Raw genomic sequence first — 21,972 nt, 5'->3', positions numbered from 1 at the left:
ACCTTCATCTAGTCTTGCTGGATCTAATCAAATAGTGCTTATACACTCACAAAATATCATTTAATCAAGCTTTACTTTTAAAATAAATAAATAGGCACACAATATACTTATAGTCGCAGAAGAAACATTAAATATTAAGAGCCATAATAGTTTTATTTGAGTGTTTAAATATGTTTAACTTCTTCCGTTTTAATTTTTAAGGGGTTTAGATTGTTTTTAATGATAAAAGCAAAAAAAGCTTTGGCCTTCTGGTTTATATGACGGCACATTGGTTCACTTCCTGTGTCATATTCCTTTGTGTACAGATCGATCACTCTGTGGTACAGTAAGAGTGCACAGCCAGTAGGTTCAATGTAGACAATTGTTTATCTTGGTTGCTTAGACAGTAATGGGTTTACGTAAGTTTAGATTGGGATATGTCCTTTTTTAATAGTTAATGTTTCTATTCTCTTGTATTCATGTTTGCCTTTAAGATAGCGAGCCAGCTATTACCGCCATTACTAATTGAGCAGTATAACTGGTCTGTGAGTTTACAAAAGTGCTGTTATTAATTATGGTTTTATAATCATTTTAATTTAAAACAATAGCAGTAATCGCTGCAACATCCCTATATGGTAGACATTTTTATGTCACAATGGGATATATATCACAATAACACACAGCACTTGATACCGTTGTACAATATATGACTCAAGTGTGTCCCTTTCTTGAAGTCAGCAAACCTGCTTCACCTTCACATATGAAACGTGCTGCTTCTATGATATTTTTCCATGTTTGCCCTGTTGGGAAACGCAGATCTAACACATTTTTATGTCGCAATGGGATATATATCACAATATCACAAAGCACTTGATACCGGTCGGTGTACAATATATGACTCAAGTGTGTCCCTTTCTGAAGTCAACAAACCTGCTTCACCTTCACATATGAAACGTGCTGCTTCTATGATATTTTTCCATGGTTGCCCTGTTGGGAAACGCAGATTTGACACTGACAGAGTCGGCTTTGTCTGTGTGTTAAAAAAAGAACAAAGGCTGTGCCTCTGTTCTCACTCTGGTGACTTACTATCTATAAGCACCTTAGCTTGCTAAAATCCAAAGCAGTTACTAGCCCTTTTGATCTGTACCTCTTACTGGAATAGGACTTTCTGTAATCCCAAAATATCACAACAGTTTAGTTTGGGACTGTAGATTGACTTGGCTGGTTTTAGTTGCTCTTATCCCAGAGTTCTATTCCTACTTTATTTTACCAAAGTGTTATTTCATGCCCTCTCTTTGATTTGACTCACCTAATAGTTTTGACCTGTTCTTATACCTACCCGGTGCCTTGTCTTCCAATTAGTTTCTAGCCAACTATGCCTAAGAAGGATTCAGCTCCGAGTTTGGGTTCCAGTTAGGGCTGGGCGATAGGGTCTTTTTTTAATATCTTGATATTTTTAGGCCATATCACGATATACGATATATAATCGCGATATTTTGCCTTAGCCCTGAATGAACACTTGATGCATATAATCACACCAGTATGATGATTTTATGTGTCTACATTAAAACATTCTTGTTCATACTGCATTAATATATGCTCATTTTAAACGTTCATTCAGAGAGAGAAATCACAACTTAGTCAATTTACTAAAACTGTATTTATTAAACAGTTATTAAGCAGTGGCACAAACATTCATGTCATTTCAAAACAGAACGTGCAAGATTGTCAGAGACATTTTAAAACAAGCTATTAGTGCACTTTTGTGCATGATGTCCTCAAGATGACAAATCAAAACAACACTAAATTAAATTGCACTTTTTGTACAGAACGCCACTACAATAGTTTAAAACAAATAAAGTGCACTTCTGTGCATGATGTCACACAAGATATTTCAATAAGTGTCAAATCAAAATTAGCTGTATAATAGACAATCAAATAGTGTATGTCCTTCGCTATGTGGTATGTTCCGGCGGACGTTATCTTCTTATGTCGTGGACTATTTTTTTCATACGGTGTTGATGTGGAAATGGTTGCCTCTGCATTTTGTTGGTGTGGCACCGAACGGAGATGTTGACATGCGGAGTAAGCACTCTTCATTCTAGAGCGGGTGACTTTTCAAATGATGCTACATATTAGCAGTAATGCTACTTTTTGTAGAAACGCTTTTACCCCACACTTGACAAATTACGGTTGTCTGTTCGACATATTCCCACTTGAAGCCAAACCACCGCCAGACAATGAACCCCGTGCTGTTTTTCTTGGGAATTAATTCTTCCTTCATTTGTTACCAGATTTGCACCTTCTTTCTCTCTTATTACCACTCGCATCACAGCTAACTTTAGCCATTCTGCTACCTCTCTGCTCAACGAGGGCATATACGTATGTGACGTCTGTAAGAAGGTGCGCTTGTTTAAGTCTCTGTGAGAAGGAGAGACTAGAAAGAGTGAGAAGAGCCTGTAGTATAATACCTGCAGCTAAAAGCAACTGCGTGAGAACATATACTCGAATATCACGATATAGTCATTTTCTATATCGCACAGAGACAAACCCGCAATATATCGAGTATATCGATATATCGCCCAGCTCTAGTTCCAGTATTACCAGTTGTATGAGTCGAACCTCTAAATTGTAATACTCTAAAAGTTGTAATATTCAACCAAAATTATTGTTAAAAAATAAGCCTCAAATGTCAAAGAATATGGGATTACTCGAACATACATGCTGAAGCATTCCCTGCTTATGCTGCTGCCCCCGCGACCCGACCTCAGATAAGCGGAAGAAGATGGATGGATGGATGGATGGACATGCTGAAGCAACAAAACAAAAACTAAAGATGTGTTCTGAGGACTTACAACACCTGGTAAAAAATTATGGAATCATCAGTCATGGAGGATGTTTACTCTGTTGTTAAAAAGATGACACAAAACTATGTACCGTATTTTCCAGACCATAGGGCGCACTGGATTATAAGGCGCATTGCCGATGAATGGTCTATTTTTAAACTATTTTCATATATTAGGCGCACCGGATTATAGGGCGCATTAAAGGAGTCATATTATTATTAGGACTGGGCAAGTTAATGCGTTAATTTCGAGTTAACCCATCAATCTATTAACGCCGACAATTATTTTATCGCGCATTTGCGTATGTTGTTTACATGCTTTTATTTTGTTAACGCCTGTTGCTGGCTCCTGCAGAAAAGGAAAGAGAACGCGGAAGAAAACAAAACAAGCATGGAGAAGAAGGGTAACTCAACAGAACTTTTACAGGGTCATTTTCATTATAAAGTACTTCCAGGCGGCGAATTTGACAGAAGCAAAGTCGTTTGTAGCCACTGCCAAGCTGAATTTTCTTATCACAGGAGTACTTCCAGTCTAAAATATCACCTTAACGCGAAACACACTGTTCGATGCGAGCAAACCATTCAACAAAGCAGAAAGTGGAGCCAGGCTTCGGCAGACTACGTTAAATGCAGCGTCCGGGAGAAGTATAGATAAACGAGAGCAAGAGAAGCTAACAAATACCATAGCGAAGTGGATAGTTACAGACTGTAGTCCCATTAGTGTTGTGGAAGACGCCGGCCTGAGAAACATTGTGCGAATCGCAACAAGTGACAGCACGTATGAGCCGCCATCAAGACGCACCATCGCACGAAGAATACACGAGTTGTATGAAAAGGAGAGGACTGTAAAAGTGACAACTTTACAACGTGAGCGTCACCTCTCTCTAATAGGGACATTTGGTACTGAATATAGACTGGTTATGCTGCTTCATGATGACCGTAAAACTTTTCTGTTGTTACCTCAGAAATTGCCTGTAGAATGGTTGTGATTGTGGCTCAGGACTTTGTTTTATTTTTCATAAAGAACAGTATAACATTAATGCCCAGGTAGTGGCAATAAGCTTTAATTTTGTATTTGCTTTGATAACATTGTTGAAGCTGAGGCTGAAGATTTACAAATATTTTGTTTAACTGCTAACTGTTTAAAAATGCTGTTAAAAGTGTGTTTGCACAGTAAATGTTATGGCACTTTAATTCATAGGGCAGTACATTTAAAATTAATGGCCGTCAAGTTCTAAGAATGAACAAACTGCACCGAGTTGAGTGAGATTCTCTGAAGGAACTCCATTATTAACATGGACTTTACAATCGAGTCCTCTGTAAAGGAAATCCCAGCAGTGAAGTGTTTTGTGCTTCACCCTTTCTTTTCTTTCTCCCTGATAAAAGAAAATGTTTCTACTGTTTGGATGTTATGATTGTGGCTCAGGGATTTGTATGTAGATTATATTTATTTTCCATAACAAACAGGATAACTTAAATACCCTGGCAGTGGCAATAAACTTGAATGTTTGTATTGACATTTTTTGAGTTGATTTTCATAAAATATGCTATTTAACTGCTACTGTTTAACAAGTACTGATTTAAATTGTGTTTGCACAACAAATGTTTTGGCGCTTTTGTTCATATGGGAGAATATTCCAATAAAGGTGCACTACACACAACTTTTGAATTCACTATTGGGTTTTGCGTATACAATGCAGTTAATCGTGATTAATCGGAGAAATAGTGCGATTAATTATGATTAAAATTTTAAATCGTTGCCCAGCCCTAATTTGTTTTGTTTTTTTCTAAATTGAAAACACTTCCTTGTGGTCTACATAACATGTAATGGTGGTTCTTTGGTCAAAATGTTGCATAGATGATGTTTTACAGATGTTTTACAGATTTCCAAGCTGCTTTCTGACAGTCGCTTCCGGATGCGTCGTTTTGTGTGCGGTTTTATTTATGTGCTCACCTTCAACAGCGTCTTCTCCCCGTCATCTTTGTTGTAGCGGTGCAGCGTGCAAGGATGGCAGTGGAAGAAGTGTCAAAAGATGGCGCTAACTGTTTTAATGACATTCAGACTTTACTTAAATCAATAACGGAGCAGCATCTCCTCACAGGAAATGTGTCCCGTGAAAAAACGTCCGACCGGAACTCTAATAACTAAAGTTCCTTGGGTGAATAATTTAAACTCACTACACCGGTATGTTTTAGCGCTTTCATGGCGAGTTTACTGACAGATATAAATAAGAACTTTAGACTACTTTATATTACAAATGGCAACAGCGGAGGATTAATGTCACATAACAAGAAGATAAAGGAAAAAGAAGAAGCTTATTGACTCACGGACACGCGCAATTTTTCAGGACTTCTACAAATCTAAAATGCAGATCAGCAGGTACCAGAAGGTTAGAAAAGTTGCCTTTGCATAATATTGCGAAACAAATCGCCAGATAATATGTCTTACCTTATACACACACCATAATAATACTCGTATGTTTAATGTGCCGACAATTATTCGAGCGGTGCGGCTTCATAGCGTACCAAAGTCATAGTAAAACATTTTGATTTATTTTTGAGTGCCGTGTGTAATGTTCTATATTTTCAATGGAACATTTAAAATGTTGGTGTTGTTTACTTGAGACATATTGTAATCATAGCGCTGTCTACACGTATCTCTTATGTTTGACTTCCATCTACTGGTCACACTTATCATTACACAATGTACCAAATAAAATACAAACCCCGTTTCCATATGAGTTGGGAAATTGTGTTAGATGTAAATATAAACGGAATACAATGATTTGCAAATATATTCAGTTAAATATGCTACAAAGACAACATATTTGATGTTCAAACTGATAAACATATTTTTTCTGCAAATAATCATTAACTTTAGAATTTGATGCCAGCAACACGTAACAAAGAAGTTGGGAAAGGTGGCAATAAATACTGATAAAGTTGAGGAATGCTCATTAAACACTTATTTAGAACATCCCACAGGTGAACAGGCAAATTGGGAACAGGTGGGTGCCATGATTGGGTATAAAAGTAGATTCCATGAAATGCTCAGTCATCCACAAACAAGGATGGGGCGAGGGTCACCACTTTGTCAACAAATGTGTGAGCAAATTGTTGAACAGTTTAAGAAAAACCTTTCTCAACCAGCTATTGCAAGGAATTTAGGGATTTCACCATCTACGGTCCGTAATATCATCAAAGGGTTCAGAGAATCTGGAGAAATCACTGCACGTAAGCAGCTAAGCCTGTGACCTTCGATCCCTCAGGCTGTACTGCATCAACAAGCGACATCAGTGTGTAAAGGATATCACCACATGGGCTCAGGAACACTTCAGAAACCCACTGTCAGTAACTACAGTTGGTCGCTACATCTGTAAGTGCAAGTTAAAACTCTCCTATGCAAGGCGAAAACCGTTTATCAACAACACCCAGAAACGCCGTCGGCTTCGCTGGGCCTGAGCTCATCTAAGATGGACTGATACAAAGTGGAAAAGTGTTCTGTGGTCTGACGAGTCCACATTTCAAATAGTTTTTGGAAACTGTGGACGTCGTGTCCTCCGGACCAAAGAGGAAAAGAACCATCCGGATTGTTATAGGCGCAAAGTTGAAAAGCCAGCATCTGTGATGGTATGGGGGTGTATTAGTGCCCAAGACATGGGTAACTTACACATCTGTGAAGGCGCCATTAATGCTGAAAGGTACATACAGGTTTTGGAGCAACATGTGTTGCCATCCAAGCAACGTTACCATGGACGCCCCTGCTTATTTCAGAAAGACAATGCCAAGCCACGTGTTACAACAGCGTGGCTTCATAGTAAAAGAGTGCAGGTACTAGACTGGCCTGCTTGTAGTCCAGACCTGTCTCCCATTGAAAATGTGTGGCGTATTCTGAAGCCTAAAATACCACAACGGAGACCCCCGGACTGTTGAACAACTTAAGCTGTACATCAAGCAAGAATGGGAAAGAATTCCACCTGAGAAGCTTAAAAAATGTGTCTCCTCAGTTCCCAAACGTTTACTGAGTGTTGTTAAAAGGAAAGGCCATGTAACACAGTGGTGAACATGCCCTTTCCCAACTACTTTGGCACGTGTTGCAGCCATGAAATTCAAAGTGAATTATTATTTGCAAAAAAAAAATAAAGTTTATGAGTTTGAACATCAAATATCTTGTCTTTGTAGTGCATTCAGTTGAATATGGGTTGAAAAGGATTTGCAAATCATTGTATTCCGTTTATATTTACATCTAACACAATTTCCCAACTCATATGGAAACGGAGTTTGTAGCTTTGAGGTGAGTAAACTCAACCAAACGTATTCCGTACATTAGGCGCACCAGGTTATAAGGCACACTGTCGAATTTTGAGAAAAAAAAAAGATTTTAAGTGCGCCTTATAGTCCGAAAAATACGGTAGTTATTTCAAATGGCAATTTTCTTGTTTTAAGAAACACCTAAAATAAATCAAGAAAACAAATTGTTGTGGACAGTTTTTGCAAATGTATTTAAAAAAAAAAAAAATTACACGTACATTAGTGTTGACAGCATTTGCTCAATACTTTGTTGATGCACTTTTGGCAGCAATTACAGCCTCAAGTCTTTTTGAATACAATGCCACAAGCTCGGCCCACCTATTTTTGGGCAGTTAATACCCTACTACAGTAGCTTTATAGACTATAAACTATATGCAGACACTATCTACAGTATCTACAGGCTACAGATACAGCTCTTTAATAAATTGACAAGCAGCAGGGCCAAAGCAGCAGATGACCACTGAGGTCATACTCAATGCCAAGAATAGATGAGGTTAGCAATGTCAGTGAATTTTGTCCCTGGAAATAAAACTGTCATTTATTTAACGTTAAATTGGAATTCATTCACCGATTACTCAGGCAAAAGAACATTGTGCTTGCGTTGATTTATGCTAATTCTAATTAATATAGAAATAGTTATTTGAACATATGGTACCTAGAACATGTTTGAAGCTGAAAGAAAGCAGTGATTATCTTGTATAATTGCTTTTTCAACACAAGTAAAACTGATGTAGTTTCATCACGTGTGATTTGTGCCCACCAACCACACTATTAACCCACAGTCGACCTGTTTTAAGGCTCCACTTGCAGAACAAAACAGATGGAAGCGTGTTGTGCCATGTGGAGGGGCAGTACCCTGGGCTGCACCCTGCAGACTGCTTCACAGCACACACACACACACACACACACAAACATTTACCAGCTCCGATACAAGAAAAACGACCGCAGTCTCACGACTATATATGCTACGTGAGCACAGCCTGTAGGTTAAATGTGCACAATTTAATATTTTAGTTGCTCAGACAGTAATGTGTTTATGTAGTGTCTTAAAGTGGAAAGACGTTAAAGTGTCGGTCGGTGAGTTTATCAAAGTGATCAATCCCGGTTTCTCCATCGTTTTAATTCCATCCATTTGCTACCGCTTGTCCCTTTCAAAACGACGATATTAACCTAACCGTCAGAAGTTTTGCCGTGGTTATAATTATTACTATTAATCCTTACATCTATATCAGGGGTATCAAATGTACGGCTCGAGGGCCGGATCAGGCCTGCGAACAAGTTTTTATCCGGCCCGCGGGATGAGTTTGCTAAGTATAAAAATTAAACTGAAATTTTTAAATGAAAGAAGCAGCTTTTCTAAATGTGTCCACTGGATGTCGCAATAGCACGTCTTTGTATCTTTGTAGATGAAGCTACATATGTACAAAATAAACCACATGATGTTAGTCCATCAGTCGAGGAAAATTATCAAACTACATAAATAAAAACTGTAATTTGATTTTGATCAAATGTTTTTATCTTGATAGATTGAAGATTAACACCAATGAGTTGACTAATGAACATTATCACATAATGTATTCAGCAAATATAAATAACGACAAATAAAGATAAAATACTGTTAACCGCAACATGTAAGTGTAAAAAAAACAAAACATGATTTGTACAATTTCAGAATGTGCTTGTTCTATTTTTAAACAAAGAAAACAATCTGAAGTTGTCTTTATTTTTAAGTTATCGTGTCGTGATTTTACCAGTCTGGCCCATGTGGGATTAGATTTTTCTCCATGTGGCCCCCGATTTAAAATTAATTTGACACCCCTGATCTATATTATTTACAAACTCAGGAAAAAAGCCAATAGTATTTTTTCTTTTGTTTAGTTATTTTGGTCTACTGGCTTTATTATAAATGATTAATGATTTGATTATCAATGATTAATTGATATTGATACACCACCATCCTGTGTTTTTGTCTGATTACATTTGTGGTTGAAAAATTATATCATTTAATGATCTTGAAAATTTGAACTATCAGTATCAGCCTCGATATGGCCAATACTGCCTATGTAACTACTTGGTATTGTATCAATACCCAAATTTGTAGTATCGTCCAAAACTAATATAAAGTGTCCGACAGCAGAAAAATAGAGTGCTTCGGATTTTTTGCTAAAGTATCCCACAATGCATTGCCAGTAGCCATATGGGTAGGCATTGTTCACTGAGTCATTGTTTACAATAGCGCCACATGTGATATTTCCAAACTATTCAGTGGAAAATACCATTGCACCGGTTTTGAAACGATGTAGAAATACTGTGAATCATTAGATAAGAAGTCCCTTTGTCATTACAAGGAGACAACAGCCATAATTAGATGTGAGAATCCTTACCTCAAGTCTGTGTGGAGTAGAGATCATGACATCTTCTCGGATGTTTCATACCCGGACTTGGTGTATTACTTAATGTTTTAATCCAGTTCATTTTACACCTTGAAGTAGGGCTACACGATTTTGAGAGAAAACGTAATTACGATGTTTTTTTTTCGCGATTGCAATTCGATTTGCAATTTTTATATTTTATACATAAAAATGCATAAAACTGCAAAAATAAGTGAAGGAAGACATGTTACTTTTAGACTGTCAATCAATATTTCTTGTCTCAAGTGTCATGATCCGTGGTCCGGATCATGTTTTGTTTAGTTATGTTCTGTTTTGGACTTATTTAGTTCTGTCTGCGCTTCCTTGTTTGTTTTTGTCACCATGGCGACTCATTAGTTTCACCTGTCATTTGTTGTTTGGATCACACCTGTCATTAATTAGAGACTACTATTTAAGCCTGCTTTTTCCGGTCACTCGGTGTGGCTTCATTGTTTGCTTCACGCTAATGTCACGTAAGTTTTGCTTGTTCCATGTCCTAGTCTATGCTAAGCCTCAGCTTCATGTGTTTTAGGCACGCTTGCCTTTTTGTTGCTTTGCCTGTGTTTTTGGTAATTGGGTGATTTATGTTAATAAATCAAATCCTACCTTTACGCCTTCGTCCGGAGCCGTCCTTTAGCATCTTGGGAGAACAACCGCGCAGCAAGCTGCAACCCGATCGTGACATCAAGGTGACACGCATTTCAACAATATGCAATAATTTATTATAAAAAAAATATTTGGCTTCATGCAGACGGACTCAGAGCTTGATAATCATGATCTAAACCTGAAGAAATAACAGATAAAAACTATAAAGTGTTTACAATGTAATGTGTCACGAGTGGTGCGCATGGTGATGCGGGGGTTTGTTCTCCCAAGATGCAAGGGATGAATCCGGACAGGACTTGCAGGTAATAACTTGATTTAATAATAAAATAACACAAAACTGGTACAAAACAGAAAACAAACCGACAGGAAGAGGTGCCGAACGCACTGGAAGCTAAGGCTAACACTTAGCACAGACTAGGGAATTTAGCTGAGTCTAGAATCAAGAACAAACTTACGTGGCAGTCGCGTGATGCAAAAACAAAGAAAGCAGAACGAGTGATGAACAACGGTGGGCTTAAATAGCGTCTGTGATTACAACAGGTGCGCGTCAGAAACACAAGCGGCAGGTGGAATTAATATGTAACTATGGTAACCAACTCAAAGGTGCACAGACAGGAACAAAATGAGTCCAAGACTAACAGAAAACACACGTGACCCGAAAACCCAAACAGAAATATGATCCGGGCAGCAGATCATAACAGTACCCCCCCCTTAAGGGACAGATTCCAGATGTCCCCTTGAAAAACTAAAACCCACCAACTACACAACAGTTCAAGAGTCAAGGGAGGGCGGAGGGAGGTCTTGGCGGAGGGTTGCCAGGCCACGTGTCCCCGAATCCACCGGGGACGAGTCAGGTGGCGGCGGCGAATGGAACGCCGCTGCCGCAGGCGAGGCAGACGACCACGGAAAGGCCACATTCGTGGCTGACGAGGTGGGCGGCACTGCCGCAGGCGAGGCGGACAACCACGGAAAGGCCACATTCGTGGCTGACGAGGTGGGCGGGAGTGACGCCAGAACTTCAGCAGTCTTTGAGTCTTACGCCCAATTCGTGGGCGTACAAGAATTAACCCCTGAGAGGGCTGCATGCCGGTGTCTGATGGCTGTTTGCGCAGCTGGCCAGCCCGAGGTCGTGGAGGCAACAACGCTGGCGACGAGGAAGGAGCAGACGTCGGCGTGGAAGCGGCAGGCATCGTCATCGAGGTAGGCGAGGCCGCAGCAGGAGTCGACGTCGCCGCCGTGGAAGCAGGAGGAGCAGACGTCGCCGCCGTGGAAGCAGGAGGTGCAGTCGTCGCCGCCGTGGAAGCAGGAGGAGCAGTCGTCGCCGCCGTGGAAGCAGGAGGAGCAGTCGTCGCCGCCGTGGAAGCAGGAGGAGCAGTCGTCGCCGCCGTGGAAGCAGGAGGAGCAGTCGTGGAAGCAGGAGGAGCAGTCGTCGCCGCCGTGGAAGCAGGAGGAGCAGTCGTCGCCGCCGTGGAAGCAGGAGGAGCAGTCGTCGCCGCCGTGGAAGCAGGAGGAGCAGTCGTCGCCGCCGTGGAAGCAGGAGGAGCAGACGTCGCCGCCGTGGAAGCAGGAGGAGCAGACGTCGCCGCCGTGGAAGCAGGAGGAGCAGACGTCGCCGCCGTGGAAGCAGGAGCAGCAGACGTCTCCGCCGTGGAAGCAGGAACTGGAGCAGGAGCTGGAGCAGGTGTCAGCCGAGGAGCAGGAACTGGAGCAGGTGTCAGCCGAGGAGCAGGAACTGGAGATGATGGCGTCTGCAAGCCCACCGGAGATGATGGTGGCGTCTGCAAGCCCACCGGAGATGATGGTGGCGTCTGCAAGCCCACCGGAGATGATGGTGGCGTCTGCAAGCCCACCGGAGATGATGGTGGCGTCTGCAAGCCCACCGGAGATGATGGTGGCGTCTGCAAGCCCACCGGAGATGATGGTGGCGTCTGCAAGCCCACCGGAGATGATGGTGGCATCTGCAAGCCCACCGGAGATGATGGTGGCGTCTGCAAGCCCACCGGAGATGATGGTGGCGTCTGCAAGCCCACCGGAGATGATGGTGGCGTCTGCAAGCCCACCAGAGATGATGGTGGCGTCTGCAAGCCCACCAGAGATGATGGTGGCGTCTGCAGGACCACCCGGGCTGAGGTTAGCCATGAGCATGGCGGAGGCGGTCTAGCTGGGGGTTGCGGCTTGACATGCCGACGGACTGGTGGTGGAGGACGGGCTGGAGGTTGCTGCCTGGTTGGGTGCATCTGAGTCACCCCACCAGCACAGCTCCCGGCCCCAGCCCCCCCCTCAAGGAGCGGATACCAGACGCGCTCCCTGTGGTCTGGCATCTTCTTTGGGGGTGGGTGGAGAGGGGTAGACTCCTCCCCTCTCAATTGTCCAAAAAGTCCATTTCTGGGAGCATTTGTCACTGGGGGCGAAGCCAAAGTTACTGGAGGCGGGGCTTGAAAAACAGGAGACTGACACTGAAAAAATCTAAATTTAGAAAAAAAATTCTCATAAGGATTACTTCTAGAAACAAAGTCCTTAGTGGGGGGATGACAGAGGGAGTAAACAGAATCTAAAAAAAAATCTTGGTCTCTGACGTCATCACTAGTGGGCGGGATGGCGTCATCACAAGTTTGCAGCATAATGTCAACAGCGCGGGTCTCCCTCTGGCTCACAGCCCAGTTGGAAAATTGTTTGGCACAAACTTCAATGGATTTACCAAACATCAGAGGGGAAGACTGGAATGCTTTTGGCGTGCTGTTGTCCGGAAGAGGAGTCTTCGGGAGCGACGCGTCTTGAAGACGAGGCGAAGACTCCTTGCCGTCCGATGCGGGAGTACGAGGTGCTGCTTTCTTTCTGTCACGAGTGGTGCGCATGGTGATGCGGGGGTTTGTTCTCCCAAGATGCAAGGGACGAATCCGGACAGGACTTGCATGTAATAACTTGATTTAATAATAAAATAACACAAAACTGGTACAAAACAGAAAACAAACCGACAGGAAGAGGTGCCGAACGCACTGGAAGCTAAGGCTAACACTTAGCACAGACTAGGGAATTTAGCTGAGTCTAGAATCAAGAACAAACTTACGTGGCAGTCGCGTGATGCAAAAACAAAGAAAGCAGAACGAGTGATGAACAACGGTGGGCTTAAATAGCGTGTGTGATTACAACAGGTGCGCGTCAGAAACACAAGCGGCAGGTGGAATTAATATGTAACTATGGTAACCAACTCAAAGGTGCACAGACAGGAACAAAATGAGTCCAAGACTAACAGAAAACACACGTGACCCGAAAACCCAAACAGAAATATGATCCGGGCAGCAGATCATAACAGTAATGTACCGTATTTTTCGGACTATAAGTCGCAGTTTTTTTCATAGTTTGGCCGGGCTCCAGTGAGACTTATATATGTTTTTTTCCTTCTTTATTATGCATTTTCGGCAGGTGCGACTTATACTCCAGTGCGACTTATACTCCGAAAAATACGGTAATCATAATATATAGTAATAATGCAAGTTACCATTTAAAAGGATATAAAGTTTTATTTCTCATTAGTGTATAATTATATACCATATTGTTTTGTAATTGGAAGGTAAATAACTTCCGTCCATCCATTTTCTACCGATTGTCCATCTCGGGGTCGGGGAGGGGTGTTATCCTATATAAATGAACAAACAAAAAATAAAATGGACACATTTCTGTAAGCCAAAATTTTACCTAAATAACACCTGGGGATAGGTTGATTGGCAACACTAAATTGGCCCAAGTGTATGAATGTATGAATGTGTTGTCTGTCTATCTGTGTTGGCCCTGCGATGAGGTGGCGACTTGTCCAGGGTGTACCCCGCCTTCCACCCGAGTGCAACTGGGATAGGCTCCAGGACCCCGAGAGGGACAAGTGGTATAAAATGGATGTATGGATAAATATTGAACATCTTTCAGTAGATTTTTTTTTACAGTTGAAAAAATTAGGTCGGACGCTGTCTTTTTGTTCGTTGCCATCACGGCATTTTTACTCCTTCGTCCGTGTTGATGGGCTCATATTGCCCATCCGATTTGAAGCTGAAATATTAACACACTGGGATATTTGGCTATGTAATCATATGTTTTCTCCTAATTTTTGTTACTTTGTGTCACTTTTCACTGTCGAGTCGCGAAGCTCTCTGTACTGTGAGTGTCCCCGCTCGAGTCTCCGCCAAGACAAAGATTGTAAATGACTGAAAAGAGGGGTCACTCTATTCAGTTAATTATACTGTTAAATAATTGCGCTCAGGTACTGAGAGCGATGCACAAAGTAAGACATCTTTCTTCCTATTTGAAGCGAGAGACGAACAAACGCCAACATGTCTGTCACTCAAATGGCGGTGACAGCGGAGAAAGAAAAAAAAACTCAGCCTCTTGCGGTTATTTACCGCACGAGTAAAAAATCATGATGTCGATTCGATTACGATTAATCGTGCAGCCCTACCTGGAAGGACTTTTAAAATTATAAGAGCCTAAAAATCTATGACTGGTTTGTGTGTGGATTGGTTCCTGATGTTTGTGTTTATCTGTATAAACCCAGTGGACATTGTGTTGTCAAGGCGAGAGTCATGCACTCGCAAAAATTATCCGAATCAAGTTTGACACCCTGGATAATCGCGTGTATCAATCTAATGTCCTTTTAGCACACTTGACTGTAAGACAGGATTGGGAGAATGATGTTCTCATGTCGCTTCAGTTTTTTTTTATGTGGAGGCTACAGTCCAGATGAGAGAAACTGTACAGTCTCCATTAGCAATACAACTACTATCAAAATTCTTCAAACAAGCACATACAATTATTGCAAGGTGGCTATATACAAAATTGTGTTAATTACCTGAAATGAAATGATTCGAAAAACACAACGTTGTTCATAGCATGTCACATATGATTGGTTGATTGCTCGCCTTTGCCGTTCACTCTTCTTTTCAGCTGCTTCCCCCATCCAGAAATAATCTTGGGAATGCGATAAAGCTAGTTTTATCTCTCCCACTTGGATTGTGGCAGTTGTCAATTGTACCCGGTGTCACTGGATGAATGATCAGCCACAATGAGCGACTTTACAAAGGAAGCCTACCAATGTGGCCACCAGCAATGCATTGTGGTAAATGTAGAAAAATCCAAAGCCCTCTAAGTGTTTTTTACATTTTAACCGAAGTGTAGATAGAACCATGTTACAACAGAAAGTAAACAGATATTAACAGTAAATTAGCAAGTAGATTATAATAGTTTTGAGAAAATATTACAACTGGAAATGACGCCATATGTTAGTGCAAAGGTCAGCTGCTAAAATAGTAGCATTTGTAACCTGTTTTAAAATGATTCTATTGTCAGTTATATTACAAATTAGGGTTGCACAGTGCCGCGAAACTAATGAAACATATTCGGTATTATACCGCCTCTAAAACGTACCGGTCTAACCCACCCCCCCATCCCCCACCGTCGTCACGTCATGTCATTGCTGGTTTTACGAGCAGAGGAGCATGTTCCGCAGTGCACAATCAAGGAGTACTTACATACCGACACAGTGTGTAGAAAGAAAAAGGAGAGAAGACGCATTTTGGCTTAAAAACTAACGATAAAGGTAAAGTTATAACACTGAAACGCCCTCAGGAAGAGGTGCTTTAAGACATGGCTAGCTAGCTAGCGGCTAAAGTGCACTCGCAGTCGGCAGTGTCTTAGCTACTTCTAAATCACTAATCCTCGCTTCCATGGCGACAAATAAAGTAAGTTTCTTACAAGTATCATCCCTGTAAGACGAGGCATAGCTAAACATGCTTCACTACACACCGTAGCTCACCGGCTTCAAATTGTAAACAAACGCCATTGTGGATCTACACCTAACATCCACTGTAATGATACCAAGTATAGTAGTGTGTCTAGTCGATACTACTATGATTACGTCAATATTTCTTCTTTCGTTTTTTTTTTTTATATTATGTTTATAAACTCAGGAAATATGTCCCTGGACACAAGAGGACTTTGAATATGACCAATGTATGATCCTGTAACTACTTGGTATCAGATTGATACCCAAATGTGTGGTATCATCCAAAAGTAATGTAAAGTATCCAAACAACAGAAGAATAAGTGATTAGTACATTTTAACAGAAGTGTAGATAGAACATGTTAAAAGAGAAAGTAAGCGGATATTAACAGTAAATGAACAAGTAGATTAATCATTAATTTTCTACCACTTGTCCTTAATAATGTTGACAAAATAATAGAATGATAAATGACACAATATGTTACTGCATATGTCAGCAGCTAAATTAGGAGCCTTTGTTTGTTTACTTACTACTAAAAGACAAGTTGTCTTGTACATTGTTCACTATTTTATTTAAGAACAAACTTGCAATAAGAAACATATGTTTAATGTACCCTAAAATTTTGTGTTAAAATAATGACAATAATGCCATTTTTTGTGGTCCCCTTTATTTAGAAATGAACCGAAAAGTATGGAAATACATTTTGGTAGCGGTACCGGTACCAAAATATTGGTATCGGGACAACACTATTACAAATTAAAAATTGTGATATAAACCGTTATGGTGATATAGATTTTAGGCCATATCGCCCACCGCTAATATCTAAGATTAGCGAGCCAAATCACGCTCATTAGCTAACAACACACCAAACTAATGAATGTGTTACCTACGTTTACGTCATTACGTACTGTAGCCATAAAAATGTGAGCGCCATCTAGGCATAATAGCCCTTTCAAACGCCATTGGTGGATCTACACCTAATAATAATAATAATAATAATGGATTAAATTTTAGGGCAGCACGGTGGAAGAGGGGTTAGTGCGTCTGCCTCACAATACGAAGGTCCTGAGTAGTCGTGAGTTCAATCCCGGCCTCGGGATCTTTCTGTGTGGAGTTTGCATGTTCTCCCCGTGACTGCGTGGGTTCCCTCCGGGTACTCCGGCTTTCTCCCACCTCCAAAGACATGCACCTGGGGATAGGTTGATTGGCAACACTAAATTGGCCCTAGTGTGTGAATGTTGTCTGTCTATCTGTGTTGGCCCTGGGATGAGGTGGCGACTTGTCCAGGGTGTACACCGCCTTCCGCCTGATTGTAGCTGAGATAGGCTCCAGGGCCCCCCGCTACCCCGAAGGGAATAAGCGATAGAAAATGAATGGATGGATGGATTACATTTTATATCGCGCTTTTCTATTATTAGATACTCAAAGCGCTCACAGAGAAGTGAGAACCCATCATTCATTCACACCTGGTGGTGGTAAGCTACATTTGTAGCCACAGCTGCCCTGGGGTAGACTGACGGAAGCGAGACTGCCAGTTTGCGCCTACGGCCTCTCCAACCACCACCATTCATCATTCATTCACCAATATGAGCGGCTCCGGGGGCAAGGGTGAAGTGTCCTGCCCAAAGACACAACGGCAGCGATTTGGATGTCAAGAGGCGGTGAGCGAACCTGCAACCCTCAGATTTCTGGCACGGCTGCTCTACCCACTACGCCATACCGCCCCTAACATCCACTGTAATGATACCAAGTACAGTAGCAGTACAGTACAGATCTAGTCGATACTACTATGATTATGTCGATATTTTTTGGCGTCACATCTTCCATTTTTTTCAAATTTATATTATGTTTATATAAAAAATGGAACCCATTGCCTCCCTGCTTGGCACTCAGCATCAAGGGTTGGAATTGGGGGTTAAATCACCAAAAATAATTCCCGGGCGCTGCACCGCTGCTGCTCACTGCTCCCCTCACCTCCCAAGGGGTGAACAAGGGGATGGGTCAAATGCAGAGGACACATTTTGCCACACCTAGTGTGTGTGTGACAATCATTGGTACTTTAACTTTAAACCCAGGAAACATGTCCATGGACACATGAGGACTTTGAATATGACCAGTGTATGATCCTGTAACGACTTGGTATCGGATTGATACCCAAATTTGTGGTATCATCCAAAACTAATGAAAAACATCCAAACAACAGAAGAATAAGTGATTATTACATTTTAACAGAAGTGTAGATAGAACACGTTAAAAGAGAAAGTAAGCAGATATTAACAGTAAATGAACAAGTAGATTAATAATTCATTTTCTACCCCTTGTCCTTAATAATGTTGACAAAATAATAGAATGATAAATGACACAATATGTTACTGCATATGCCAGCAGGTAAATTAGGAGCCGCTGTTTGTTTACTTACTACTAAAAGACAAGTTGTCTAGTATATTCACTATTTTATTTAACGACAAACTTGCAATAAGAAACATATGTTTAATGTACCCGAAGAGTTTTTGTTAAAATAAAGCCAATCATGCCATTTTTTGTGGTCCCCTTTATTTAGAAATTACTAAAAAGTATGGAAATACATTTTGGTAGCAGTACCGGCACCAAAATATTGGTATCGGCACAACACTAGCATAGACTAGAGAGTGTGACTTGGTGATAGAATATTTGTACTCACTTGTAAGAGCTTCCTGATGTGATGTCCTCTTTAATTTGTCTATTTACTGCATCCACCGCCCTGCCTTGTCCTTCCACCTTTACTTTCTTCTCTCCTTCTGCTTTCCTGCTCGACCTCTTGTTCCTCTCCTGGCCCCGGAGGAGTTCCTTCTCCTGGACTTTGTCAGCAACGACGCTCTTCTCCACGCCAATGTCCGCCTGTCTTCCGCCCGGCGTCCGCTGGTCCGCAGCGGGTTTTGGTATCCACGGGTGGTCGTGCCTTTTGGGAATGGGCCAGGCCTTGTAGTCTTTCTGGTACTGGGTCTCGCTGTTGAACGGGATTTCCGGTCCGTGGTACTCGTTCTTGGGTTTGCAGCTCGGCTCCGGTCGAACCTTCCAATGTTTGAAGTCCTCGCGCATGACCGAGCTGCACACGCGCTCCTCCGAGACGCACCTCCTGGGCGCGCGCGAACCGGCGCGGCGCTGTCCACGCGCAGGCTGCGTTTCTATGGCGACGCAGGCCTTGGAGGGAGGCTGCAGCGGAACCGGATGCATCTCCGAGGGGTCCGTGTACTTGCTCAGCACCAACGGGACCGCAATGTCCGCCTTGTCCAGCTGGTTCCAGAAGCGCGACATGCAGCACGCCCTGCTGATGCACGGCCACGCCATGGTGCTTTAACCGCAATCGATACAAAATTGATATATATTTATATATTTATCTATTTTTTAAACAGGAACACGACGTGTTCGGTGCCCAATGGCCAATGTCGTTTCGATTCAAATCAACGGCAAATCAATCGCCGGTTTAAAATGCACATTTTCGACGATTGCACTCTTAAAAACTAACCGTAATTATGTGTTTGCTGCTCGGTCGTCGTCCGTCGTCCTACGGTCAAAACAACACAACACTGCAACGAGAAAGAACCCCGCCTGCTCAGCATCCCGGCTGCTTCTCGGTCAACCAACGCGTCAAGCTAGAGACATTCACGATCTATTTCCTGTTTTCAGCAGATAAGCACGCCAACTCAAAGGCCATTTGTCAAAGAATGATGGAGCTCTTTACCGTCTATTGAAACCTAATTGTATTACTAAGAACTAATTCATAAATAGCAACACCCAATTTGAGGCTCCCAAACGTCATTTTATTTCGAAAAACGACAGTATTACCGGTATGAAGCTGGCAGGATGCTGAACACTTGGAGGGTGATAAATACAGTGCCCTTTACGAGCGATGGGATTTTGGGTTTATTCAAAAGGAGCCGGTTCTTTTGGATCGGCTTCCTAAAAAGAGCCGACCAAATTGTTTTGATTATTTATTTTTGCTTCCATTGATTGAATAACAATAAAAATATGATGTCGTCAAATGTATTCACATTAAAACAGATTACATCAAAAATGAATAGTAAAATACAAAAATGAAGGCCCATCTTTTTTCTTTTTTTTTTTTTAAGTCCAGTAACTGGTTGTGTAAGTTATAAGTACATTTCCAACTATTTTCAGTTAAACAACACAACATTTCACAACAAAATAGAAATGGAAAATCTGCAAAAAGCAGCACTGTTTGCTATTCTTTCATGAAATTTGGCATTCAGAAAAACAACACTTTAGATTCAAATCAACGGCAAATCAATCGGCGGTTTAAAATGCAAATTCTCAACAATTGCACTCTTAAAATACAAAAATTAAGGCCCATCTTTTTTTTTGTTTGTTTTTAAGTCCAGTATCTTAAGTTATAAGTACATTTCCAACCAGAGCCGGCCCAAGGCATAAGCGTACTAAGCGCTTGCTTAGGGCCACGCGGCCACCAGGGGGCCCCCAAAAGCAATTAACAAAAAATTCGTATTTTTTATTTTTTGCATATACGAGTCTGACTGATGATTTCTAAATGATCAAAGATATATTATTGTACAAAAACACAATTTTAGGTCAACAGAGTGCTGCTGCTGATCTAGGCCTAGTGATTCTTCCTGCCTCTCTTTAAATGTAAAGTTGCCTCTGCTGCACCTGTGACGTTTGCCGCCTGCCGTGCAATGCCAGTGCGCACTGGGCATCAAAAGCGCACATAGAGGCAAAACAATGTCACAAAAAAGGACATATCCTTCAGGTGCAGAAAAAAGGAAGAAGAAGAAAGTGGAAGAGGAGAAAAAAATGCCATGATAAAGGTATGTTTGCATGACTTGGTAATAAAAAGTTTATCAAAGAGATTTGTAGCTGTAATTAGCTTTAGCTAGGTGACGTTAGCTAGCTAGCAATATGTTTTTAGCATCAGGTTACTAGTGAGATATGTTGTTTGCACAAATTGTTTGCAGCAAAGCACGGTAATTTATGTGAGTAAAATAAACATTATTTTTTACATCAACTCATAAGTTATGTGAAACTTCCCCAGGAGCATTGTTAGAATACTTTGGAGGCACAGAATCAGCCCAGAGCCAGTCCACATCCTCAGGCTCAACTGTGAGTGATGAATCAGGTGAGGAAAAGACTGTCACCATACAGTATACATTTAATTTCTTAGTATAAACATTACACCTGAAGGGAAATTAATATAGTCAAAGTATCTCATTAATGTGTGCCTGTATATATGTATTTCATCATAGGTCCATCTCCATCCTCTACAGTGCTCTCTCACACACCTCCATCCTCTGTGCCCACTGTCCCCTCTATGTCTGAAACCACAGCTGATTTTATCTAGAAAGTTAACTGCAAAACACCCTTTATAATTGCTCATTGTACTGCAGAACATTCTGAGATTAATAATTATGTCCAACAGTGCAATTTAATGACCTTATATGTCCTTCTTTTTTAGTCATTGTCTTTCTTTGGTCACTTCCTCAGCAACTTCCACCACAACGTCCCCTTCACACCATGGACCATCATCAGCTCCGCCAGTTGACCCAGCTGAGTGGCCTTCTTTCCTCTCAGATTCAGACACGACTGAGCAGGTGATCAGAGGACCACTGTCTATTAAGGAGAACTTTTCATTCCCCAAACGGCATGATGGCTGAAGTTTTCATTATCATTATACCTACAGACAGCTAGTCAATGGGGAACAAGTCAAGCGTAGCTGGCTGACTTATTCAAGAAGTAAAGATGCAGTCTATTGCTTTTGCTGCAAATTATTTTCCAAAAAGTCCTTAAAACTGGAAGCCGAGGGACAGCGGGATTGGGTCAACATAGGTGCACTGCTGAAACAGCATGAAAACAGTGAAGATCATTGGAGCAACATGGTGAAATGGAAGGAATTTGCCTTGCGTCTTTCAAAGGGGAAAACTATTGATAAATGATAAATGATAAATGGGTTATACTTCTATAGCGCTTTTCTACCTTCAAGGTACTCAAAGCGCTTTGACAGTATTTCCACATTCACCCATTTACACACACATTCACACACTGA

The 21,972-nt window shown here is 41.5% G+C and overlaps 1 protein-coding gene across 3 annotated transcripts in view; it reads right to left on the bottom strand.

The window, feature by feature from the left end:
* Positions 1-19,529, bottom strand: part of map6a (microtubule-associated protein 6a) — a 69,735-nt gene extending 50,206 nt beyond the window's left edge. For all 3 annotated transcript variants that reach the window (XR_009815483.1, XM_061963165.1, XM_061963166.1), the window contains exon 1: positions 18,601-19,529. Coding sequence is in view for 2 of the 3 variants with exons in the window: in XM_061963165.1 (XP_061819149.1) it covers positions 18,601-19,247 (647 nt within the window). In the remaining variant the exon portion in view is untranslated. The remainder of the gene's footprint in view (positions 1-18,600) is intronic.
* Positions 19,530-21,972: the final 2,443 nt, after the last annotated feature.

The sequence above is a fragment of the Nerophis lumbriciformis genome, linkage group LG09 (assembly GCF_033978685.3).
Source record: "Nerophis lumbriciformis linkage group LG09, RoL_Nlum_v2.1, whole genome shotgun sequence".
Taxonomy (NCBI): domain Eukaryota; kingdom Metazoa; phylum Chordata; class Actinopteri; order Syngnathiformes; family Syngnathidae; genus Nerophis; species Nerophis lumbriciformis.
Note: the sequence above shows the minus strand (reverse complement) of the source record. Positions and strands in the feature narration are given on the sequence as shown.